Source organism: Rhinoderma darwinii, chromosome 9 (assembly GCF_050947455.1).
Source record: "Rhinoderma darwinii isolate aRhiDar2 chromosome 9, aRhiDar2.hap1, whole genome shotgun sequence".
Taxonomy (NCBI): domain Eukaryota; kingdom Metazoa; phylum Chordata; class Amphibia; order Anura; family Rhinodermatidae; genus Rhinoderma; species Rhinoderma darwinii.
The window spans coordinates 35,950,623-35,978,122 of record NC_134695.1 but is presented as its reverse complement, the minus strand read 5'-3'; the positions used below and the strand labels follow the sequence as shown (position 1 = coordinate 35,978,122).

At 40.2% G+C, this 27,500-nt stretch overlaps 1 protein-coding gene across 1 annotated transcript in view; it reads left to right on the top strand.

Moving 5' to 3' along the window:
* The window catches only part of FTO (FTO alpha-ketoglutarate dependent dioxygenase), a 254,756-nt gene that overhangs the window by 24,835 nt on the left and 202,421 nt on the right, over positions 1-27,500 (top strand). Inside the window, exons 2-7 of the mRNA XM_075837504.1 lie at positions 2,103-2,180; positions 3,160-3,760; positions 5,168-5,308; positions 9,744-9,823; positions 12,262-12,405; positions 14,423-14,542. Coding sequence (XP_075693619.1) covers positions 2,103-2,180; positions 3,160-3,760; positions 5,168-5,308; positions 9,744-9,823; positions 12,262-12,405; positions 14,423-14,542 — 1,164 coding nt within the window. The remainder of the gene's footprint in view (positions 1-2,102; positions 2,181-3,159; positions 3,761-5,167; positions 5,309-9,743; positions 9,824-12,261; positions 12,406-14,422; positions 14,543-27,500) is intronic.

The following is a 27,500-nucleotide window of genomic DNA, read 5'->3' as shown; positions in this document are numbered from 1 at the left end:
TATTCCATTTTTTACAAATGAAGTCTATGTAAACACTTCTCTTCATGATGCGCTTAAGAATCTGAAAACCGCAAATCCAGCGCAGGGAATTCATAATGCATCTGGGAAATCATTGGAAAATTGTGATATTTTGAATAAGCTATGAATGGCCTAAGGAGATTACAGTATTTAAATATCAGTAACCGTAAGCATTAAATGCATCAGTCATAAATGTTAGGGATTATAAAGTTAAGAAATAATTTTTTACAGTGAAGAATATTTCTAGATTTATATTAAAGATGGAAACGCGCTTCGGGCAGGAAATAAACAAGCGCTGGATTTCAGTGTATGTATATGTTTTAACATTATTATTATTTCAAAAGTTTGACTTAACACTTCCACAACCACACGGGGTCACTGCACTTGAAAACACATTACTTCTCCTCAGAGCCCAAAAGGTTAAATGTTCTTGTGCTTGAATGGCCTCAATGATATCTGCTAATTGCTCCATGCATATGCATGATGGTGTGGGAACAGCGCTGCAGAGTTGTTTATTACAGGGAAGCAGCCTGGTGTGAACAGTTACTTGGATGAGTTTGGTAATGGATGACCAAAGTTTATCTTAGCAGCAAAGTTAAATATCTTCTGCTTAATAATTCATGAGTGTGAATTCTCTATACAATGTATTTAAAAAAAAATAAAAAAAATTAATTCATAAACAAACTAAACTTTTAAAAAACTTTTGACATGTCATAGCGCTTCTGTTTCATTTTAGCGATCGGTGGGGGTTTCAGTTCTCGGACCTCCACCGATCAAACTTTTGTCTTGTCCATATGACATGTCAACGTTTTTTAAAAGTTTAGTTACCCAATGTGTTTACATTACTTTTTTTTTCTTCTTTTTGAAAGTCGAGAGTTTGCTTGGGTTGCCTTATAAGGTTCATATCTCTTCCAAACTAATAAAGTTTGGTTTTAGGATATTGTGTGATATGAACAGTCAACTAAGATAAAATAATTAAATTTTTTATAAATTTTCATATATATTTTTTTTCAAGTCCTGTCTTGTCTTTTCTCAAAACCTTCTCCTCTCATTGTAAAAGTGCGTGTGTGTTTACTTTGTATATGCGGTAGGTGGGGTGAGGGGTGAAAGACATTTAGGGAAGTTCATCAGTGACATAGTGAGAAGGATGTTTCATGGTGAGACATAGTACGAAGAAGGGTTCATGTATTCTTCTTAGTGGCTTGATGTAGATTAGTGGCTGATAAGTGTATCGGATGGTGCCGGGACTTCCTGCTGTCCCCGGAGAAGAGAGAGCTGCTTCTTTAATTGTTTGGACAGAGCTGTTCATATGACTGCTATGTATATTACATACTAGAAAAAAAGAGAAAAACCTTGGCCAAGATTATTTGTGCGCATTAGGCCATATGTAGCTTTTTTGTTGGTAGTACAAACAACAAGTTAGTTGCTGTTTGCGTAATCCCAAAACGTCTTAGAAAATGAATTCCATTCCTATATATATGCTTTGTGGATGGATGGTATGTATATCAAACATACAGTTGCAATACAAAGTAAGTGAACCATTTAGAATTACCTGGATTTCTGCATTGATTACTAATGTGTCTTCTGATTATTCTCTTACTGTTTCTTGTATCTGTAAATGAATGTTGTAGGAGGAATTTTCGTTAGCAATGACATTAGTGCATGATGAAAACATGGTCCAAAATCGAAGCTCTTCTTACGTTTACACCAGTGATGCCCAACTGGTGGCCAGGGGCATCATGTAGCCCTTGTGAGTGTGCTGTGTGGGATTGGCACCAGCATCCTACCAGGGGGCAATCATATTGGGCTTATTTACTTGGCTACTGCATTTCAAGCCCCCATAATCTGACAGGTTGACCACCCCTGGTTTACTTGTTTCTTGTATAGGCTGCTCATTGAATGTGACATGGGAATGTCCAAACAGAAGTTAGATCACTTTTATATTAGCAATGTTTCTAAATCTAGGAGAACCCTTTTAAGCTGCCAGAATAGAACCACATCCAAAGCCGAATAGGTTGTCATTCCTTTTTTTTTACTGGTAATTTATGTATATATGTATTATTATAATTTTTTATTTTTTTAAGAAACGGAAACTGCTTCAACAACTTGGTGATGTACATCTACAGTATCTTACTCCACTGGATAATGGCTTCCGTTATTTGGTATGTATGACCTATAAATATCTCACCACAGAGGACAACCTGGCAAGACAGCAATGACTGTGCAAAGTTAGGCACTATTCACATTAGTGTCATCGCTTCCGTTCATAATGGAGCCATAACCGCTATGCCAGATCAATTTTTGAACAGATTGTGGTGGAACACATTGGCTTATAATGGGTTTCCGTCAGATTTCCATTGGGGGTTCCAGCTTAAAGAAGACCTCCAGTGGTAACACAACTTTCCATCCTTGCACCCCTATCTGACTGTAAATCACACTCTACACTTCTTTTATGTATACTGTACTTACTTTTTCCACTGCTACCGTTTCTGTGCTTAGAAAGAGACGCCATCTTGATTTTTAGATTTCTCGAGCTTTCTCTTCCTCTCTGCTTTGCTATCAATCCCATAATGCTTCAGCACAGCATTACACGATAAGCTAAAGACCATACAATTTCTGCATGCTGGGGGACACTGATTATCATTCTCCCTATATTCTCCTAAATAAGCTGAGAAACCATAAGTATACAGACAGGGAGGCTGCAATATATTCTTCTACATTATACCTGTGTGAGAGGAACCTGTCTAAGTATCAGTGGTAGCTGATGATAGAAGTCTCTCAAACCAGTGTGAAGCCTCTGATGGGTGACACATAGATCTCCATAGACTGAAGTAGAGAAAGCGTGTCACCGAGCCGGATTCGCACTGCTGCTAAGCAACCTTCCCAGTCTGATATATAGAGATAGAAATAACAGGTGAGAGACTGACACATGGAATACATAATGGTACACATGGGAAAGTTTAGATTTGGCCGGACTGTCCCTTTAATGGCAAGAATAGCGTATTGAACGAGTACTAGAATCTCTGATGGAAAGAAGATAACGCAGATATGAGCAACCTCAACTATACTAAATGTTTAGAACTCTTGTGTCTACATCGTTCCATACATCTCCAAGTTGAACCCATATATTTTATTTTCTAGTGGAGCACAAAATATGCCAAATTAGTTATCCAGGAAGCTGACCAAACTCCTAAAGAGCTACATCATGTAGTCCAGAAGGCATTTCTAACGTTGCTCCATCACGGCTGCTTGTTTCAAGACCTTGTGCAGTTGAAAGGTAAAGACCTGCTAACGCCAGTATCTCGCATTCTGATTGGCCAGCCAGGCTACACCTATAAATATCTCAATACTAGGCTGTTTGCTGTGCCATGGCTAGAGAATGAATATAACATCGCATACAGCACAAAAGACGTTTCCGATGCCTGCAAAGCCTTTTATGAGTTAAATACATTTCTACATCTTCAGACAATACGTGAATTAAACAAAGTGGTAAGAAACAAGCGCGGGACAGAATACTCTACTGACGCCCAACAGCCGATATCCTTACAGAGTCATGGAGAATTTGGCGAAGAAGAAGTGGAATCTTTTAATGTAACTTTGATAAATTACATGAACCCACAAAACATGTCCTACCTTAAAGAGGAGCCATATTTTGGTATGGGAAAAATGGCAGTGAGCTGGCACCATGATGAGAACCTTGTGGAGGGGTCTACAGTTGCTGTTTACAACTACAGTTATCAAGGTCAGAAACATATTGATTATTGGGGTATTTCATTGCTGCGACCCCTGCTGATCGCTAGAACCAAGTGACACTTCTCCTCTTGTCAGATCCTCTCGGTTTTCTTTGGAGGCCGCATGGTTGGCCCTTTAGGCTGAATTCACACATGGCAGATTTAACGCAGAAATTTCTGCAACTGCAAATCGTTTCTATTCATTTGAATGGGGTTGTTTTGGTGGCAAATACATGGATTTCTGCAAGCTCTATTCAGATGAATGGGACAGTCGCAGACATTTCTGCAACACATCTGCCCCGTGGGAATACAGTCTAATAGTTGATAGCCGACCATGCAGCCCCCTGGTAGGGGCCAAGGGGACAGGAGGCGAAGACAAAGTGGTGTAGCCCTGTCCTAAAGGACAGACCCTTACTTTCCAGATACCAATGTCTGTCCTTGGACATCCCCTTTAAAGGAGCGCTTCACTTTACTTTTTTATAGCACCCTCCATTTGTACATTGGTGTTTCAGTGGGGTGCTGTGTGCAAAAATACTTCGCAATCCCTGCATCTTGTCATTTTTCGGGTCCAGCGCCGTTCATGTGATCTTCATTCTGACCTGGTCTGGAATCGCTGCTTTTCAGAAAACCGGAAGTCAGGCTCTCAATGCATTCCTATGGAGCCTCGTTCTGGCCTCGTTCTGGCTCCCATAGGAATGCATTGAAAGCCTGAGTTCTGGTATATTCAAAAGCAGTGACGCCAGTCAAGTCAGAAGGAAGATCATGTGAGCGGCGCTGGACCCGAAAAAGACAAGATTCGGGGATCGGTAAGTATTTTTGCACACAGCACCCACTGAAACACCAATGTACAAATGGAGGGTGCTATAAAAAAGTAAAGTGAAGTGCTCCTTTAAGTAAATGTAGTAATAATTGAAAGACTATGTTCTGTGTTTACTCAATTTTCTTGTCTAATATCACATTGTATTTGTTTAGTAGTTGTAAAATAAAGTTTCATTATTGTGTAATGAAAAGTACATTCCAAGTCTTCTTGACACTGACCACTGGGACCCCCACCAATCGCTAAAACGAAGCAGCTGAAGCACTCGTGTGACGGTTTCATTCCATGGTTTCCGCTTCTGACCTCCCATTCTAATCAATGGGAGGCAGAAAAAAAATAGTTTCCGAGCGTTTTTTGCCCGCAAAAATGCTGCGATAACCGCGGCACAAAGGACAGGGAGGTCAAAATCTGCCTCAAAATTCCTGAAGGATTTTCGAGGCAGATGGTTTTCTGTCTGCAAAAAGCTCCATGTGAACAGGGCCTAAAGTCTGCTTTGTGGCTGTTTCCAGCTTTCTCTAGGTTCTTCTTTTATATTCTGTATTCTATGCCAACTGATTTGTGGATTATTTTCATGGATTACATTTTGTACACTTTGTTCCAGATAGTGCTATGGAAAGACGTGAAGAAGAAGAAGAAGCTAAGGATGCATCAAAGTGGCACGTGGGTCTGAAGATCGCGTGGGACATAGAGTCTCCGGGTCTTGCTTTACCATTGAATCCAGGAGACTCTTATTTTATGCTTGGTAATATAAACAGATTGTTCATTTGTGTTTTAGCTTTTCTTACAGTTACTTTATGCGCTTCTTTTTTTTTGTAATGGTTTTCTGTGTACTCTAAGAGTCAGTTCACACTGAGTTTTTTGGCACCGACTTTGACACCGAAACCAAAATTGATTTCAATGGGAGGCAGAGGCGTTTTTCCTGCGGGTGGCTTTTGTACGCTTGCGGATAAAAAAAAAAGACATGCTCTTTCTTTGAGCAATTTCCGACCTCCCATTCAAATTAATAGGAGGCAGAATTAAGATTTGGAGGTTTTTTTCGCAGCATTTTTCTCTGTGTGAACAACCCCTAATAAGGTTTACGCGGGTCACCGATATAGTGGCACAAGTAACAAGCCCCAATACTAAGGTCACTAATACAATAGCAGATGGGAGAGATCAGCTGTAGGTTTCCCTCATTACACTCACTTATTTGCCGTCGTGTTTTATGCTGTTGCGGACGTGCGTTAGTATCAAGTTTTATTTACATCTGCAACGCTTCAGGCAAGACGCGATATATAGATTACACGGCAGATACCCTACAAAGCTACATTATATCTCAAAGCAAATCACTTTTCATACTTTATAGTTCTCCACGTCTGTAGGAATCGAGCTAGCCTGAAATAAATACTGTATTGATCGGTCTCTGTTTATCGTGAATTTCAGAACGTAGAATATCCCCCTGGTAGGAATGAACCTTTTATGTGCAGCCTTTTCTCGTACTATTCTTTTATTCATGCTTATTTTGATTTATAAAAGTTTCTAATAACGTCCTGATCTATTCCGCGTAAAGACAGGGGGCCCATAAACCCACCCTCCACTTATAAAATGCTTCCTCACATTGATATTCAATACGTACCCTCCAGTATTAGCCTGTCGATGTGAACCCGGGACTCATAATGTGAGAATCCGGCAATATGTCCATCTAATCCTCCGTGATGCCTCGGGTTAACCCTTTGGCCGCCAGGGCTGAAGTTATTCTGCGGACCTGGGGCAGTAAATCTCTCCCATAACCAAAATATATGATCTGGTACTGGTGTCCGTCCAGTAATGCTTGATCCAGTCCCTATAGACTCATACTTTGTGGAAACGTCAGGTATGTTTCGGCTTTGTTTTGTGAAATAAAGATAAAACTATGAATGAAGAAAACGTTCCCCGGGCTGCTACAATGCCTAGATTTTGTTTTTGTCCTTATCTTGTCTCGCTCTTCATCTATTCTTTGCTCTGCATACTAACATGGCTTATTTATTTATTATTGTGTCTTTTTCTGGAAAAAAGTGCGCAAACTGCACCAAAAATATTGAAACACATTTTTATAATTCAATTATTTTTTTAATAGCAATTTTGATAACGTGTAATCAATTCAATAACGTGTGTTATTCTGATTATACACTCTATACATTATTATACATCATTTTATACATTATTATTTTAGATTATTCTAGATAATATATATATTATTTCTATATTTTTTTTTTATTTGTTTTTTTTAAATAGTGAGTATACATTCTGTTTAATGTAGAGAGAATGTCTCGAATTTAGTAAATTATATATATATACTTTAACTTTGTTGTATATACTTTATTAAAGATTATGTCCCCGAATGTTTACCTTGGGGATGGCGGCTGCAGAGATAGAGGGGGATGGGGAGTGATATCCAGGGACACATATATACAGGGATATTTGTTCTCATATTGTCCATATGTATAAGTAGACACCTCACCCATCCCTGTGGCCACAATTCTTAGAGCGGACAGCTTTGCCCTATTGTTAACTAAAACAGCACAAAAAAAAAATGTAGGGCCGCTTGGCTAATCGAGTCTAATAAAGAATAGCGCGGACTCAAAGTTATGACTCTGCAGTATTCGTAAAGCGAACGTTCCCTCCAACTCCCCTTGTCCCTCTCACCAGTGACCGACGAGCTGTCGCATATGTGTTGTATACACGGCAGCCATCAGTCACTAGGGAGAGAGGGGGAGCGCTCCCCTCATCAATACAGCAGACTACGAGTCTGTTCTATTCTTTTTTAGGCTCTATTAGCCAAGTGGCACAATATTTTTTTGTCCTGTTTGGTCTAACACTGGAGCGGACTTCTTCCCATACTATGTCCTCAAACAGGGTGGCATAATATGATGACAGATCTTCTTTAATATTCTTTTAGTTTATTAGGTATAGATAACCTCTTCACTTTAATTTTAGTATCATTTGTTTAAATCAGAAATTTCTGAATCAAAGTCCCGACTGTTTTTTTTATTTTGTAATTGAGGATTACATTTCCATGTGTCGGTGCTACAATGTATTTTTTTCTTCTTGCATTTACTAAACATATGGAAAAATCAGATCTATGTTCGTATATCCTTATTAATCTCTTGTGCGCTTACTTTATGGCATTTCACAGGATTTCTTCAGCTATTAATACGATATTAAATTTACAGGGAGGGGAGCTATGAAGTTTTAGTGCTGTCAATTATAAAATAATGAGATCATTTCCTAACTTAAATGACAGCATTAACTCTTTGATTTATACTGTGGCTATGGAAAATGTCCTGATCAGGTGCTGATCTGTTTTGCCGTTTGATTGACAGGCGAGTTGCCAGGGAAACATGTCTCATCTAACACTCAGCATTTAAAGCAACTCACAAACATTTGGCCTACGGCCACTCATTTTAAGACGGCTTCTCCTATTTTGTCCCTGTGTCAAAAGTCACTTTGCAGGAATAAATAACGCCCTGCAGCCATTCTCAGAAATCCTTGTATATGCAGGGAGATAGATTGGTTCTTGCCAGCAAATAAAGTAAAGATAAATTGGCGCACGGTTTCACCTCTTTACCCTCACTTGGCCCTTGGACTGATTTCAGTCACTAAAGAGAGTGCTGAAGGGAACGTGTATACAGCATTTCCAAAGCAACAATTTTGTGCTGGGAGGTCGTTTGTCTGAATAGTTACAACAGCAGCTGATAGAAATAATAATATAATATGCCGAGACACCCTCCTGCCGAGACATCTTCATCGCCAGCGCTGTGTCACACTACCAGACAGCCATGTCTCTGTAGAATGAGATCAGTCACTATTGTATAGCCAATGACTGATGTGGGCGATCATTATAGGGTCATTGCTCTTACGTTTAGTCACCGGCTGAAGAAAGGAAGTACAAGGCCAGGTCTATTAAAGAGAAGAATAATCAAGGTATAGAATATATGTGAACCTTTTGAGGGGCATTTTTTTATTTTAATAAACCGTTCAGTCAGTGTGTTCGGTGTAACTTTATAAATAGTCTTTATTAAAAATTTGTTTTGCTTTTTGAGATACAACTGTTCTGTATTCTCTATACACAGCAGTTGTATCTTTTGTATTGACCTAAATTCGTCAGTCCCGCGGACCTGACAGGGACGGGATTTAGCGCTACATACAACTGCCCTGTAAGAAGAATACAGACCAGCTGTATCTAAAAAAGTAAAGCTAATTTTGTATAATGACTAATTAAAAAGTTACACCAAAGACCTTGACTGACCTTTTTATTAAAAAATACAAATGCCCATCAGAGATTTACATAGCCTTTACTATAAGCTTATACTTGGGTTATAGCACCTTCAGCCTTTGAATACCAGGCCATCTGTATGCAGATAAAGAGACATTGGAATATGTTCGATAGTAAGGTCGATTGAAAGGAAAGGAAATTCACACAAGAGTTTTTATTTTTGTCAGTTTGTGATGAGGTCAGAGGATTTGTTATCGTTACAAATATTGGGAGTGTGATATGAGGCATCATTTTGCATTACTTTAAATGGGTTGTCTCATGAAGATAATTCCTTTAAAAAAAAAAATATGATCGCTGAGGGTCCGGTTACCCTCATCCTCAGCAAAGCTGGGGGAAGCAGCAGGCATCAAGATACTTTCACTGCAGCGGCCACTACAGGGGAAATGCAGCATTACATGCCGAACATTCGAATGAACGTCCTTCCATGTAATGCTAGAAAGTGCCGGATCCGCCAGAGCGGCTCTCTGTTCTGGCACATAGTCGGGTTCCAAGCAGAGGACCCACTCTATGAGATCTATATGTCCTAATAGAACATATAGACAAGGGTTGTACTGATGGAACAACCACTTTAAAGTAAACCTTCAGTTTAAAGCCTATTTAAAGATTTTAATAGGGAATTGCAGAACTATCACTTCCCATATATAACGTGATTATTAGACTTCCTTTACAAAACAACATTTGCATCGAAACTGTGCACAATGAAATTTGTTTGAGTGTTTTAGAGTTGCACAGACTTTCAATGTGTTCAGTTTTTGCGTGGCGTGTTAAGTGAGTGTCGTGTAAAGCCATGACTGTTGTTCAGACATGATTTTGTTCTTGATTTGTCTAACTCGATGTCTATGATTGATTTCTATGTTGTTCTTTCCCATTGATCTTTTAACAGATAACCTCAACACAACTCATCAACACTGTGTACTTGCTGGATCTCAGCCTCGGTTCAGCTCCACACACAGAGTAGCGAAGGTATGTTATCTGCGTAATTAAATTATATTGTTCTGTGTCACTACCTCAAAGGGGTTTTTCAGCCAGTAGAAACTGATGGCGTATCCTCAGGACAGGCCAGCAATAGCTGATCGGTTGGCGTCCGACACCCGGGACCCCCGCGGATCAGCTGTTTTGAAGGGGTTGCAGCTCTCATACAGGCGCTGCTTCCCCTTCATTTCTACTTGCTCGCTGTGAATCTTCGACACGCATTTAGCGACGATTCACAGGTATTGCAGCCTTTTCTCACATTCACTTCAATGGCAGAAAAGGCTGCAATACTGGTGAATCGCTTCTAAATGTTTGTCAAAGATTCACAGTGAGCAAGTAGAAATGAAGGGAAAGCAGCGCTCGTACGAGCGCTGAACCCCCTTCAAAACAGCTGATGGGTTGGGAGTCGGACCCCGACCCATCAGCTATCGATGGCCTATCCTGAGGATAGGCCATCAAATTTTACTCGCTGAAAAAAACCTTTATAGGGCTCTTAGGGTTTCAGCAAATAAATATTTATTATATAATGAAAAGTTACACATTTTTCTAATATACTTTCCGTATAAATTCCTAATGACTTTGAATATCTCTGCTAGGAGCTTTCTTAGTTTACTTTCAGTGTATAAAATCTGTCCCTGTCATATGATGGACACACAAGTGCAGGACTGATACAGTTAGGCCCCTTTCACGCTGCACTTCTTCTGCACGTTTGATGTATGCATTGGGGAAGCTCCTGTTACTTACCTCAAACATACCTATAGAATCACATTATACCAACAGTGGCCAGAAAAGTGTTCTTTTGGCCTCCGTTGGGCGATACAGAAGCATCCGTCACCCATAGACTATTATAGAAACCATTTTACAGAAAGGTCATGAGAGTTCATGACATATCTCTGTTTATGTATTCCATAATAGTCTATGGGTGACTTCCATGGCATCCATCACAGCCTCCGTTTAATGTATTTATTGGTTATTTATACCCGGTATCGGAGTTGTGTCTTCTTAACAAGGCAATGTGTCCATCACATGGTCATGGACAGATTTTCCTGAATGTTTTTTTTTTTTTGAGATTTTCATTTTTGTAAACTGTATTTCTGTATAGAAATGTGCTCAAAGAAAACACGCACCATTATGTCTTATTTAAAATGTTGTGGTGGTCCTAGTTCCAGTAAATTAAAGAGTAGTTGTTGTAATGGGATCACTTCGGCTCTTCTCAGCTCTCCTTAAAAAGGCAGGGTTTGCTGAAGACGGGCTAATAGAAGTCTATGAGCTCATCATCCGCTATATCCCCGTCTCTCCGAGTAGACCTGAAAAGAGCCGAAGTGACCCCATCACGGTTGAAGGGCCACTGTGCCCGGTTGAGTGCTTCTCCCCCCATTTATGCCCCAATAGATTCCACCATTGTTTTTTTTCTGACATGTACTGAACACGTATCAGAAGATCACATTTGAGTAAATTTACCCTTTAAAGTCCATGTGTAAAGGATCTGCCAGGCACAACTTCTGTGTATACGCCTATGGGTAATCAGTCTGCACCTGGTTCTATGTCTCTGAGACTGACTCCATCTTCCACCACTCAGGATGGCAGGCTTAGGAGTGGGAGAGCCTATCGCAGCCTGGCCAGACGGAGCTAGCTCCCGCCCTCTGTCTATTTATACCTGCCTTTCCTGTTCCTCCTTTGCTTGTGATTCTTCTTGTGTGGTTTCCTGGCCTTGCTGCAGCTCCTAGCTATTTGACCTTGCTTCATACTGACCCCGGCTTACTGACTACTCTCCTGCTCTGCGTTTGTTACCTCGTACATTCCTGGTTTGACTCTGCTCGTTCACCTCTCTTGTTGCTCACGGTGTTGCCGTCGGCAACTGCCCCATTTCCCTTTGCTTGTGTCCCCTTGTCTGTTTGTCTGTCGTGCACCTACTGAGCGTAGGGACCGTCGCCCAGTTGTACCCCGTCGCCTAGGGCGGGTTGTTGCAAGTAGGCAGGGACTGAGTGGTGGGTAGATTAGGGCTCACTGTCTGTTTCCCCACCCCCTGTCATTACACCATGTCTACATCTTAACACCGTGTAGATTTTAGGCCCAAAATTGTGATTCATTTCTTAATATATCTTTATAGCAGTTGGAGCTTAGTTTTTCTGATATAGAGCTCCAAATACCCTGAATAAAAATAGTTAACGCATACAGTTCTGGCTGTCTGCAGCCGCCACTAGGGGGAGTTTAAGAGCTTACTGCATACTGGTTATACATTGAAATCAATAATAGGACAGTTTGCAGAAAGCCCCTCCTAGTGGTGTCTGAAAATATACTGTGGTATTAATGCAGTGGGTCACAGTAGTAAAGATATTAACAAAACTAAAATATGGTTGGAGTAGCTTGTATATATCTACAGACTACAGGCTGTACTCATTTTATTTTCACTGGCCATTATTTTGCAGTGTTCTACTGGTACTTTCAATTATATACAGACAAGGTGTAAAAAAGCTCTGGAGAACTTATATATGATCCCTAATTCTGGAGAAACAAAGTTACAGTCTCTAGAAGTTGGAATTTTACAACAAGCGGAAGAGATCCACAATGAGGTAAGGTGGAAGATAACGGTAGAATCTGGGAATTATGATTGAGAGAGGATATTGTCTATGATCACCTGGAATGACAACGTGTAGAAGCTTGGAGGTCATACTCACCAGTCCATTTTCTACTGCTGGGAGGTTTTGTCTTCCAAAATGTAAGAAATTGCTCCACTAACACTCATATAACACTTATATAAGTGCAGCAAAGACCTGTAAATTTGCACTTGAGTCAATGTTTACGCGTTCCTAAATTAGTTTAACGCATAGGTTACTAAAACAACACCCAATAACTTGCGGATGAACACCAAACAATACTGTATTAGAACTTCTGTAAGGATGGTAACGTTTGGATTATACTATGAACCATTGCACTTTGACATTTTTGTATGTTTTTGTACTGGGACTGTGTTTGACGGGGCGGGGTTGGGGGCTGTTTTGTAATTTTTGTATTGTAAAACAAAATTCCAATTAAAGTTTACAAAATTTTAAAAAAGAAACTATGTAAGGTTAAAAACTGGACAAAGTGCTCGTAAATTTTCTGCTTAGTGATTTAACCCGTTGGTGACCGCCCCATAGTGTTTTTACGGCGGCCACTAATGGGCTTTATTCCAATGCAGTAGCCTTTTTACGGCGCTGTGAGTAGCCCTGCTCAAACGGGCAAGATCGATATCAGTATCGATCTTGCTAGTTTAACCCTTCAGATGCGGCGCTCAATAGCGAGCGCCGCATCTGAGTGGTTTTGGAGAGAGGGAGGGAGCTCCCTCTCTCACCTCACCGGCACCCTGCGTGTGATCGCAAGGTGTTGGTGTCTTCTATGGCAACCGGGGTGCCTAACAGGCCCCCAGGTCAACCCCAGTAAATGCCGGCCAGGCCGCACCAGAGGCAGTATTGAGCCTCACCCTTCTGCCAGAATCTCTGTATGTATCAAAGTAATATAGTATTATAGTTTGTAAGACTGAAAAACGACCATATGTCCATCCAATTCAGCTTATTATTCTGCAATGCTGATCCAGGGGAAGGCAGAACCCCCATGAGGTAAAAGCCAATTTTCCTCCTCTTTGGGAAAACTTCCTTCCCGACTGCAATATGGCAATAAGAATAAATCCCTGCATCAACGTCCCATCTACAGTAATCTAGTAAACTTAACTTTTAATATTATTACTCTCAAGAAAGACATCCAGACGCCTCTTGAACTATTTTAGTAAATTCACCATCACAACATCCTGTGGCAGATAGGTCCATTGTCTCACTGCTCTTACAGTAAAGAACCCCCTTCTATGTCTGTGTAAAAACCTTCTTTCCTCTAGATGTAGAGGATGCCCCTTGTCATATTTACAGTCCTGGTATAAATAGATCATGAGAGAGATCTCTGTACTGACCTTTTGATATAATTATACATAGTTATTAGGTCCCCACACAGCCGCCTACAGCTAGTACGGAGGCCAATACAGGCCAAATAACTTCCAACATGTTTCGAAGAGCCCAGTTTTCTTCCTTCTTGTTTTTATGGGTGAAGTCGAGGAGAGATGGGCACCCAAGACGCACCAGCGAGCACCGCATCCCATAGTTTACACAATCACAGCAGCTCAGCCCCATTCATCTGATTGCTAAGGATATTTAGGTCCTGGAACACCCCAATGGCTTGCTATCCAATTCTTTAAAATTTTCCTACATTACACTAACCTACAATTTGCACTAGGGCCAATGTGATGGGAAGCTTGAATTACCCAGAGGAAACACACGTAGGCTTGAGTAGAACATAAAGAGAACAAAAGATATATTTTTTAAAAAACTCTAATCATCCGTTGCCCTAGCGGCTGAGCCACAGAATTCCTTGTTTATTAATATATTTTTAGATTTTCCATTTAAAATTCAACAAAGTGAATAAATTGGTCACTGAACATTTTTTTTTTTACTAAACCCAATATCTCAGGTTAATGTTAAGATTTCGTAAACTGAAAGTTATTGCTTAAAAATGTGTCATGGAGTATAACCAAATAAAGTAGCAATGTCTGTGTCCATTCAGGTAGAATGTGACTGGCTCCGCCAGTTCTGGTTTCAAGGAAAGCGATACACTAAATGCAGTGACTTTTGGCTGTTAGCGATGGCCAAGTTGGAGGAGCAGTGGAAGCAAATGGAAACAATGGTGAGATGAATATGCCATTATCTTGAGTTTTTGTGTACAGTTGTAATGAAAATAAATCACATAATATTTAGTTGTCAATAAATGTTTACAAAGATTATAAAATTCTGGATGCTTATAATCACCACTAGGGGGAGCTTACTTCATACTATGCATATAGCTGCCATTGAGCTCAATAATAAATCTGTCTTTACTAAGCTCCACCTAGTGGCGGATACAGGCAGCGTACCTAATATTACAAAAATGTATAATCACTCATTGGGCAGCTGTAGACGAATATTAGATGTGACAGAGACATAAATGTTGGGTCTAATGTACTTATTTGGGGGTCTTTTTCCATCTCTAGGCATGGGTTCTGTAAATGTATTACTTTTTTGCCTGCATGCTTTCTGAGTGCAATATTACATAGATAGAGACGCTGCAGCTGCAATCCCCTCCTCCATGTCTAATATTTATTGTTCTATACAAAATAGATTATTTGAGGCCTGAGGAGGTTTCTGAACGTTCACAAACATCCTGCATACAAAGAAAGGGAAACTACAGGTTAATAGAAGGCGTGAAATAATTACATTCTAGTTTATTTCTTTTGACAAATTTACTTGACGTTTTATACATGTATTGTCACGGTCGGGCTTTGGGGCAGGAGCCAATGTGTCACTATTAGATTTTGCTAGGGCTAAATTGAGGGGCGTAGCCTAAGGGATTTTGTAATCGTTACCTTAAAGAGGCTCTGTCACCACATTAAACGTGCCCTATCTCCTACATAATCTGATCGGCAATGTAATGTAGATAACAGCAGTGGCTTTTATTTTGAAAAATGATCATTTTTGAGCAAGTTATGAGCAATTTTAGATTTATGATAATTAGTTTCAATGAGAAGTGTATGACGCTGATTGGTCACTGATTGGTCAGCGTCATACACTCCTCTGTACAACGCCCAGTTGGTAAAAAGTAAAAACACGCCCAGTTGGTCATTAAGAAACTAATTAGCATAAATCTAAAATTGCTCATAACTTGCTAAAAAATGATAGTTTTTCAAAATAAAAACCACTGCTGTTATATACAATACAGCGCGGATCAGATTATGTGGGAGATAGGGCACTTATAATCTGGTGTCAGAGCCTCTTTAAAATAGCACTCCAGCTATTTTTCTTTGAAATGCAAGATAGTCCGGTGTATTAGCTTACCTGGTGCTTTATTTCCCAGGTAACCCCGTTCCTTTGCAAGCTGCCGTTGGGTCACGTGATCTCCACTCTGACCAACCAAGTCCTACAGCGTCTGCTGTAGGGACCGGAAATCAGTCTCTCAATAGAAGATCCTCGATGTGAGTCTTATAGACTTTTGTGGATGGTCAGAGTGGAGGTCATGTGACCCGGACGAAATAAGCACCAGATAAGACAATACACCGCTCTACCTTACACTTCATCACATTTTCAAGAGGGGGGCACTGAGAAAAAAAAATATATAGCCGTAGTTCTTCTTTAAAACATCTGAGGTCAGGGCTGGCAGAGTTCATGCTACTTGATAAGACAGGTACAGGTCAGAGCAGGTAGTGATCACAAGGCCCAAAACAGTCCGGGTCAAATCTAAAATGGCAAACAACAAATGCTTGGAACGCACATGGAAAGGATGCGAAGAACCTTGTTGCTCAGACAAGTTGTGGTAGTTCTGAACAGGCTGAGCACTGAGCAGGCCTGTCTCTTTAAGGTGTAGCAGAGGTGGCACGGGCGCCACTATCGAGAGGCCGACTGCAGCAGCTAAACAAGGAGCGGGACGTTGCGTGCACAGGTGTATGCAGTGGCCGGCGTCCTGCTATATGTATAATATGCAGCCCCGGTTTCGAGTAAATGCACATGTTCATGGCTGTAGAAGCTCGGAGGGAGCAGACTTGTCCCTGAACTTTCAGCGGCGGCAGACTGGAGACTGTACTGCAGAGTAGAATTGTGCGTGACTATTCATTCAGGGAGAAAGCACATTGCCGCTCATTGTCCCTTTACAGCGGGCCTCAAATGAGAAAGTTCCCAAGTTTTAGCTCATCATGTTGGAGATGACATTTGTCATAGGGTTCACAGCTCTGTGGCCAAGACAGAAGATGCTTCTAATTTCTACTGTAACTCTGCTGCGCGGTTCTGACTCTTCACACGTCTCTCCCTGTTAATTAAACTTCCGCTGCTTGATGGATGTGATGATTAATGATGCTTAGCTTTCTTATTAGATAGAGGCTGCATATACTCTTTGTATTAATAGTTTTTTATTTGCACAATTTATTTTATGCTCCATTTTTATGATTCTGTTAAGCGAAACATATTGTAAGTAATTAATATAATTATTCTATTTCTCATTAGATGTGGACTAGTAGGGCGGTTTTTTTCCATTGAATGCTGAATAATAATGTTTTGGATTACAGAACATACAATGTGGCTGACCCGACACATCTTCCTTTTTTTTAATTTATTTTTTTTGCACACTTTGTGCGCCTCTCAGAAGTACAACTAAAAGTCCTTCTTACATAAGCCTTTAAAATGAGATTGTGTATCTGACCGTACTGACTCAGGTTAAATGCACACGTATCGGAATTTGGTGCAGAAAATCGGCATCAAAACCGCAGGTAAACGTAGGTATTTCCGCAGGTAAAATCTGCACCTAATGATGTGTTTTTTTTAATACGTTTTTAGGGGCATTTTTCACACTTTGATGCGGAAATGGGTGCGTTTTTATGCTGCGGATTTTGCTAAAAAATTTTAAAACTAGTCCGGTACAATTCGCAAGTGGAAACGCAAGATAATCAGGCTGCAGATTTTAAAATGCGCACCGCAGGACAATTTACGTGCAGAAAAAAAATCTGCAACGTGTAGATGAGATAGGGTTGGGTCACCCCTATCCATCTGAAAGTCCATCGATCAGCATTACTTGAGGTAGCGGACGGCCCACCGGTCTTTATTTACCTCGCTGCGATGCTGCACTGGGCCCTGTATATGATGTATAGATGAGCAGGCTCCTCCTGAGATCTTTGCAGCAGCTCTCCGCTCTCGCTGTTAGATGGGGGGCCCAGGGGTGACCCCCACTCTATTAAAATCATAAAATGGCCCTAAAATGTTTTCTTCTGCCTGTCTAATGTCTGTGGACACCGACAGATAAGATTCCACATGGAATACAAATGCATGAAGCCAAGCCAAAAATTCATGTTATTGGGGAGAAGCTAATGTGGGCAGACGCTTCGCATGGGCTGTAGGTGGCGATAAAGCGATTTCCACAGGTGGGGCAGGTACATCATGTACGTGATATATAATGTACTCAGTACACATAACTTTGTTGGGGTACCATTTTTTTCTAGCAAAAACTAGATAAACATAAAAAGGAAAAACACCTTTTTATTTATTTTTTAAAGGGCTATGTTTTCTTTTACAATATGTGTGATGTGAGGTCCAGACATCAAACCCCCCGGACTGATTTCTTTATCTAAGCATTGTCCAGAATGAAATATTTCCACTGCAGATGAACGTTAAAATGTGACAAGTGATTAAAACCTACAAACTGGAAAACACGGGGTAGTCTGTTTTATTAACTCGTCAGTTTTGGCAACCATTGTACCATTGAAATCCCAATTTCAATATAGGAGACCAGAGCTGAAGTGAGATCCCAGCAATCTAATACTCTAGAATATGTGAAAACCTTTTTACATGTTGTCCGATCAATTTTGACACGTGGGAATCTTTATGAATCTTTATGAAATGCTTCTCCAGAATGTCCGACCTCCCGTTTGGTCTTCATACATCTTAGCAAAATGTTCACGATTCACACGGAAATTCTGTTTTGATTTGTGAATGTCCAGCAGAGGGCGTCCTTGCCCTGCTGTATATGCTATAAACGCTTCTTTCCATCCGAATCCAGCACCGCATTAAAATGTAACATTAACTGCAGGGAATTATCTCTGTTGCTTTCAATTGGATTGTATAACACAGAAAATCAATGGTGGGTTAACAAATTCAATATCAATAGAACATAAAGCAACACTGCTTTTACTGAGCGACTCCTGCTTACAAAGTGGTCAGCGTGGGGCTGCGGCATTTCTTGATCTCTGTACCAATAACTTGAAATAACTTGACCTACAGCCCTAGCTTATGATTCCATAAAGACCATTTATATGGGATGAAGCGAGGGTTAATTGTAATTGAAGAATAAGATAGAATATTTATTGTATATCTGGAGCGCTCCGGTGGACTTTATTAATTAAAGAATCGTTGCGGGTTAAAAGGGAAAGCGCTTCTTGAGAATTAAATACTGTCACGCGTTACAAATGCTTCTCAGAAATGGGAATAAATCAGCCGCACGTACAGACTACCATCGTATAATCTCTTCTTGTTTACTATTCATCTGTAATAAGAAGCACCCGGCGTAGCACTGCGGGAGTGTGGAAAGGGTTAAAGGGAATGTGCGAAACGATATATGGTTCGTGTTCTGTACATTTCTGGGACAATATAACCCTGTCTCTTGATGTGAAGCTCCAGCTTGGAGCCGCTGTAATAATTTGACTAGTAAATTACATAACTAACAATTCTTTAATATGTTATTGCCAGGATTTCTCCCAGTACCCGCTGGCTGTTGGAACCATTTACAGCTTCCTGAATTCTATACACTGCCGACAGCAGTTTTAGTAATATACTAATGGATATAATGACAGAATATCAGCATAGACACAATACAGGCTGACGTAAAGGGCACCAGCGCTGCAATCGGCTGTCACCGCCAGTCCCATAGACTTTGAATAAAGCGGCCGGGTGTATACTCATCTTCCGCTCCATTAAAGCTCCGCCTCACAGCGATTGTGCAGTAAGGAAGAACGGAGGGTTCATGACTCATCAGTCCTAGTGATCGTGGCGTCCCAGTGGTGTGGCCCCCAGCGATTAGTCCTTTATCAACAGGTGATAAATGTTAATCTTGGGACAACCCATATATGTACAGTGACTTCAGGAATTTGTCCACTGCCGGAGGATGTTCTGGCCGGGACTCCAACATTGTAAGATTCTGACATCACTGTCCATATATAGACAGTGATGTCAGGAGCTTCCCCGGGCACAGCGCTTCAGGTAGCACTTTATGCCTATACAGTGGGATATGTTGCAGTCTTTCCTCGGATGTATATACCAGGTCCCCCCGACGTATACTTCCAATGGAAGGCAATACACTGAAGTGAAGTAGGCCTTACAAAGTTAATGGGGCACTCCCAACTTATACATTCATGGCATATTTACAGGATATGCCATAAATGTCTGATAGATGCGGTTCCCACCCCTGGGACCTGCACCTATATAGAGAACAGGGGTCACCCGTCCCTCGTTTTGCCGGGTGCAGCAGGATCACAGCACTTGTTGCAATGTGTTCTCTAATTGTCACATTTTAGTATTTTTTTTTTTTTTTTTAGTGTTCTACCCGTTTTTGTTTTTTTTGTGTGGAAAGCATACTGAACGATTAATTTCTATGGGGCCATGCACACATCTATTTTTATTGCGGATTCATGTGTTCGCAAAACTGAACCGGTCATGTGCATGATGCCTTAGGTGGATGCAGACATAGGTGTAAGCGGCGTGTATGAACCCAAATCTTGAACTTTTGATTTTAAAAGGAGTTGTTCATCTAAGATGAAACTGTAACTATAACCAATGAGGGTTATAGTTAATCTAGCAATGAATGACGGGTAATTGATCGTGAGAGGTTGAACTTGATCGACCTGCTTCTTTTTTTCAACCTATGTAACTATCTAAGGTGCTGCTTCGGTCAGACTTATCCACAATCGTGAATTTTTATGCATTTTTTTACAAAATGTTTCTCGTGGATGCGAAATTGTATTAGGCGCCCCTGAGTATAAAGTGCTGGGTGGCATTTTTGCAATGTGCCAGGTATCTAGTTTCATAAAATATATTGGTATGGGGGTATAATAAGGTCATTTTTAATTTTATTTATATATGTCAGAAGTGTGAAAATTGGCCCAGCAGTGAAAGGGTTAACCATGACTCTGGAGAAAATGTTCTGGTGTTTTATTAGGTTTCATAATATAACATTTCCGTCTTAAACTATGCCTTACTGTAGACCAGAGTTCTTGGAATAAGTATTTGATGTGTAATATAACACCAAGCCTCTTGAGTTTAAAAAGGAATAAAAGACACAAATAGTAACCAGATATTTTTTGGGTATTGCAGTTTCAGCAAATAAATGTTGTTTTTTTTTGTATAATAAAAAAGTGATGCCGTTTCCAATATATTTTCTGTATCAATTGCTTATGATTTTCAAGATCACTGCTTGCTCTCATTACATATGAACTTTCATTGATTTACTTCCAGAAAAATGTCTCCTGGTCATGTGATGAACCCACAGGTGCATGGCTCGTTACAAGACACCGCTCTGATAACTGTAATGTAAGGCCCTGTTCACACAGAGTATTTTGCAGGCAGATTTTGACCTGCCTGCACTTTCTTGTCACGTTTTTCGGCCACGACCATTGAGCGCCGCCACGGACAAAAAACGCCACGAAAAATGCTTCGTCTGCCTCCCATTGATTTCATCGGGAAGTCCGAGACTGAACCGCGGGAAGAAAGAGCATGTCGCTGGGAAAAAAAAATACCTCTGCCTCCCATTGAAATCAATGGGAGGTGGTTTCGGGCGTTTTTTGGCCCTGATTCCGACGCGGTTTCCGTGTCAAAATCTGCACCAAAAAAAACTCAGTGTGAACAGGACCTAACAAGTCATGCACCTTCTACACTTACCTGTAATTCTTCATTGTTACTGTAGGAGGACAGACCGCTTACTTTGCTGCGGACAGGAAACATGAGCTGGCACGGGAGAATTGTGGCCCCATTCATTCCTATGAGGCCATGCACACGACCGTGGTTTCCACGATCCGTGCATGGCCCAGGAGCCTGGACCGCAGAAAGAATGAACATGTCTTATGACGGCCGTGTTCTGCGGTCCGGGCTCATTTAAAATAATGTTCGCGGCCATTTGCACGGCCCGCGATTTGCGGGCGGCTCGCGGGTGACACTCCACTGCCGGCCAACCTGAAAATCACAGCAGTGCACATGGCTACGGTCGTGTGCATGAGGCCTTACTGATTTGGGACTGTTTTTCCAAAAATGTCCGACACTCAAGATTTCTGGACCATTTGATCACGGCATACTAATTATATCTTTCTAAAGCTGTTAGACCAACCTCTCCAGCTAATCTGCTCTACCTGAGAAATGCTGATTGTTAGTAGTTGGGTGATGACGCCGTCTGGTCCTGAAAGCCCAGTTGTTCTCAAACTGTGAGACTTATAAAGCACTCCCTTGTTTTTCTTGTGATGCGTAGCCCTTATTTATCAAGTACCGCACCAAAGTACCTATTTAGCCGTACCTTAACCTAGCTGCTAACCCCATTAGACTGAGTTATGTTTACGGGTTATGCTTACCAGTGCAGAGGTTCAGGGTTCGGCAAGTAAGGTCCGAGAGTTAGAGTCCAGGCTTTATACGACTTTCTCCAGAAATCCACTCCTATATGTGTAGTTACCTTGAGGCTGTAGTGGAAACAGTGGGGTGAGAAACGGATGTGTGGTCCTTTTTGTTTCCTTTATATGGTACATGAGGTTGTTTGCTAGATATCTGTATTATGTGGGAACAGCTTGTGTTGAAAATAGTTAGTTTCTTCTTTGGTGTCATTTTCACGGAAAAGTCTTATGCATAGAGGCTGTACGGCAACACACAGAATCACTATGGTTTCATATTATGGACCCATAGGCGCTCCGTATACTGCCGTATGTTGCTTTTGTTTAGCACCATATTCTCCCCTAGAATACCTATGGCATATGAGGAAGCATGCCACATTATCTTTTCTCGCTGATTGTGCATGAGATAACCCAGGTAAATGCAAGTTTTTTTATTAATTATTTAATTTATTGAAGAAAAAAATGCTGTTCAGTGGTACCTGGCCCTATGTGAATCACCCACTTAGCCAATGATTTAGCCAAACTCAATTGACAATTGGGTTAAATTTCACTAGCCACCCCCAGACATGATTACTGCCAGACCTATTCAGTCTAAATATTACTTAAATAGATAGAGGCTGTCTGGCAATGTGAAGCAGGCTAGAAAGTTACATGATGCATGATGCCACGTTTTAAAGAGATTCAAATACAGATGCGAAACAAAGTCATTGAAAGGTATCAGTCGAGAAAGGGTTGCAAAGCCATTGCTAAGGCACTGGGACTCCAGCGAACCACAGTGAGAGACATTATCTACAAATGGAAAAACAATGGAACAGTGGTAAACCTTCCTAGAAATGGCCGCCCTACCAAAACTTCACCAAGAGCGCATCAAAGACTTATCCGGGAGGTCACAAAAGAACCTAGACGAACATCGAAAGGACTGCAGGCCTCACTTGCCTCAGTTACGGTCAATGTACACGATTCCGCAATAAGAAAGACACTTTGAAAAAATGGCAGTGGCATCCATTGGAGAATTGGAATGCGCAAACTGATTCTGACCAAAAATACTTTTGGGATAATATTCTCTGGACTGATAAGTCAGGGTGGAACTTTTTGGAAGACGTGTCTCGTTATATCTTGTGTAAAGCGAACACCCCATTCCACCATAAGAACATCGTACCAACAGTCGTACATAGTAGTTGTAATATGATGGTCTGGGCTGCTTTGCTTCTGCAGGACCTGGACGACTTGTGATATTTGATGGAACTGTGAAATCTGCTCTCTATCAGAAAATCCTGAAGGAGAATGTCCGTCTGTCAGTTTGTGACCTAAAGCTCAAGTGCAGTTGGGTTATACAGCAGGACAATGATTCGAAGCAAACAAGCAAGTCCACCTCTGAATGGCTAAAATGAACTAAACTTAAGATCAAGATTCTGTGGCAAGAATTTAAAGCGTTCCTAACTTTTCAGGTGACTTTTCAGAATAAGCTGTCATATGTGTGTACATTAAGGAGTAACACTCTTTCTGGCCATTAAGTGACTGTTCGCTTGCATTTTAACTACAGGCTCTATCTCTAATTCTCATTTTCTTTGAGCTAGTGGGCGCAGCCTAACTGCTATTATGTCTTCTATACACTGCACCCAAAGAGGAGAATCTATCTCTCCTATCTCTATCTATCATATATGTATATGTATATATATATATATATATATGTGTGTATTTGTGTGTGTATGTATGTATATATATATATATATATATATATACACTTCCGTTCAATAGTTTAGGGTCACTTAGAAATTTCCTTATTTTTGAAAGAAAAGCATTTTTTTTTCAATGAAGATAACATTAAATTAATCAGAAATACACTCTATACATTGTTAGTGTGCTAAATGACTATTCTAGCTGCAAACTGGTTTTTAATGCAATATCTACATAGGTGTATAGATGCCCATTTCCAGCAACCATCACTCCAGTGTTCTAATGGTACATTGTGTTTGCTAACTGTGTTAGTAGGCTAATGGATGATTAGAAAACCCTTGTGCAATTATGTTAGCACCGCTGTAAACAGTTTTGCTGTTTAGAGGAGCTATAAAACTGACCTTCCTTTGAGCTAGTTGAGAATCTGGAGCATTACATTTGTGGGTTCGATTAAACTCTCAAAATGGCTAGAAAAAGAGAGCTTTCTTGTGAAACTCGACAGTCTATTATTGTTCTTAGAAATGAAGGCTATTCCATGCGAGAAATTGCCAAGAAACTGAAGATTTCCTACAACGGTGTGTACTACTCCCTTCAGAGGACAGCACACACAGGCTCTAACCAGAGTAGAAAGAGAAGTGGGAGGCCCCGCTGCACAACTGAGCAACAAGACAAGTACATTAGAGTCTCTAGTTTGAGAAATTAGACGCCTCACAGGTCCTCAACTGGCAGCTTCATTAAATAGTACCCGCAAAACGCCAGTGTCAACGTCTACAGTGAAGAGGCGACTCCGGGATGCTGGCCTTCAGGGCAGAGTGGCAAAGAAAAAGCCATATCTGAGACTGGCTAATAAAAGGAAAAGATTAATATGGGCAAATGCACACAGACACTGGACAGAGGAAGATTGGAAAAAAGTGTTATGGACAGACGAATCGAAATTTGAGGTGTTTGGATCACACAGAAGAACATTTGTGAGACGCAGAACAACTGAAAAGATGCTGGAAGAGTGCCTGACGCCATCTGTCAAGCATGGTGGAGGTAATGTGATGGTCTGGGGTTGCTTTGGTGCTGGTAAAGTGGAAGATTTGTACAAGGTAAAAGGGATTTTGAATGAGGAAGGCTATCACTCAATTTTGCAACGCCATGCCATACCCTGTGGACAGCGCTTGATTGGAGCCAATTTCATCCTACAACAGGACAATGTCCCAAAGCACACCTCCAAATTATGCAAGAACTATTTAGGGAAGAAGCAGGCAGCTGGTATTCTATCTGTAATGGAGTGGCCAGCGCAGTCACCAGATCTCAACCCCATAGAGCTGTTGTGGGAGCAGCTTGACCGGATGGTATGCAAGAAGTGCCCATCAAGCCAATCCAACTTGTGGGAGGGCCTTCTGGAAGCATGGGGTGAAATTTCTCCCGATTTACCTCAGCAAATTAACAGCTAGAATGCCAAAGGTCTGCAATGCTGTAATTGCTGCAAATGGAGCATTCTTTGACGAAAGCAAAGTTTGAAGGAGAAAATTATTATTTGAAATAAAAATCATTATTTCTAACCTTGTCAATGTCTTGACTATATTTTCTAGTCATTTTGCAACTCATTTGATAAATATAAGTGTGAGTTGTCATGGAAAACACAAAATTGTCTGGGTGACCCCAAACTTTTGAAAGGTAGTGTATGTATATGTATATATATATATATATATGTATATATAAAAGCTGCAGCAACATAGAGGAACTTACAGTGGTAATGACCAATGTAGCTGAGAATCCAGCACTGGGGTGAGATATAAATCTTACCAAAAGCTGCTGCGCGTTTGTCTTTCTCACTCTGTTTCTGTTCCCCCTTCCCCTCTCCATAGACTTCTATGGACAGCGTGTCCCTGTGTCTTTCTCTCTACTCATGTTCCCTCCCTCTTCCCCCTCCACACACACACACTTCCTGGAGTCTGTCTCTGCACTATTACTAGGGATGGATTTTTCTTGACAACAGAGGGTGGACAGCAGATTACAGGAAGGGAGACACCTACTAGTAGTAACATCACACAGAATTTACATGGATAAAACAACTAACTTTTGACATTAAGTAAATTACAAAGTTAATATTTATCAGGTATAATATTAGATCAGCATAGATTGTTTGAAAAGTGAATGTCCATTTGAATGGGCAGTTCATGCTCCAAAACCCTCCAATGTAGCTAAATGAAAACAATTCTGCAAAGAAAAGTGGACCACAATCTTCCACAGTGATATAAAAGACCCATCACAAGGTATCGGAAATGTTTGATTGCAGTTGTAACTGCCATGGGGGGCACAACCAGTTATTAGGTTTAGGGGGCAATTGCTCATGTAAAAGCTGTATTTTTTTATTTACTTGTGTCGTCTTTATCATATATAAAATAAATAAATATATATATATATATATATATATATATACACACTCACGGTATATATATATATATAATGGATAATCTGAAACCTTTAAATATGACAAATTAGCAAAAATCCTTGTTCACAGCAATATATATATATATATATATATATATATATATATATATATATATATATATACACAATAGAGGTCCTTTGAAATATATAGACAGGTGGCTTCATATTACTATACTATTACACGATACTCACACACAGCTATATAATGGAAGCTAAATTGTATAAGACATTATACTTTATAATGGCACGTATTGTTCACTTCACAGATGTTATAAGAAGCTGTTTTTTTTTTAGTATGTATTCGTTTAATTTAATAAAATATACATTTTCTTGAATTGTTTTCCGTACTCTTCCATAGTTAACGTAATTCTAAGAACGCTTGTTTATTTTGTTTGTAAATATTTATCAAGTCGTCTAGGAATCCCCTTTATATTGCAGCCATCTTCTCCACCCTAGATAGTATGGATCCTTTTATCAGCCTGCTTATTTCTTCTCGGTCTGTCCCTTGAGGTGAGATTTTGCCAGAAGTTCCCCTTGTAATGTAAATGTTAAACCTTTTCATTTAAAAGACATTCTGATTAAAAAAAATATTATTTTTCATTTCCACCAATATATTCCACCACAAATGTAAAAAAAAAACTGAAATCTAAGTCTGCCTCATTTACATCACCACTCCTAATCGCAAAGAATAAAAAAACCTATTAAAATGTATGTATTTTGTTTTAAAAAGTCCATGATTTGTGGGCCTTTCGGGGCTTTAGATCAAGATAAAGAGAATTCAAAGAGTGTTCGTTTAAAAGGCATGATTCAACCGTGGGCTTCTGAGTAGAAATGCGGATGAAAAGCTTATATCTCTAGCGATGTGAAGTACTTCTGCGCTGTCTGATTTTCCAATGCAGACAAAGGACGATTTAGTGTGCCATGCAAAAGCGACATTTCATTTTAACTAGATGTGTTTTTTAGGAGTGACTACTTTTTACCAGAGTGGTATGGATCGGATCCATCATTATATACAACTTTTGTCTAAGAGGCGTTCAAATTTTATAATATGCCCAACTGGTTGGGAATTTATGCTATCAAAGTATCAAAAGTAATACTTCGTGTTTGTGATCTGAGAGACATTACTATTCCATTTAATGGGAAATAAAATGTGAAATCTTCACAAATGACTAAGCGCCTTAAACTCCTTCCTTTAAAGGGCTCGTCTAATTAAAAAAAGAACATATTTTCAAACGCGCAATTAAAGGGGTTTTCCAGAATCTATAAACTAATTTCTATTTCACTACACCTCTAAAAATAATCTAATTTGTAATATACTGACGTTTAGAGTTCCTCTTCCAACACCCGATTCCAGCGCCGGTCACACGA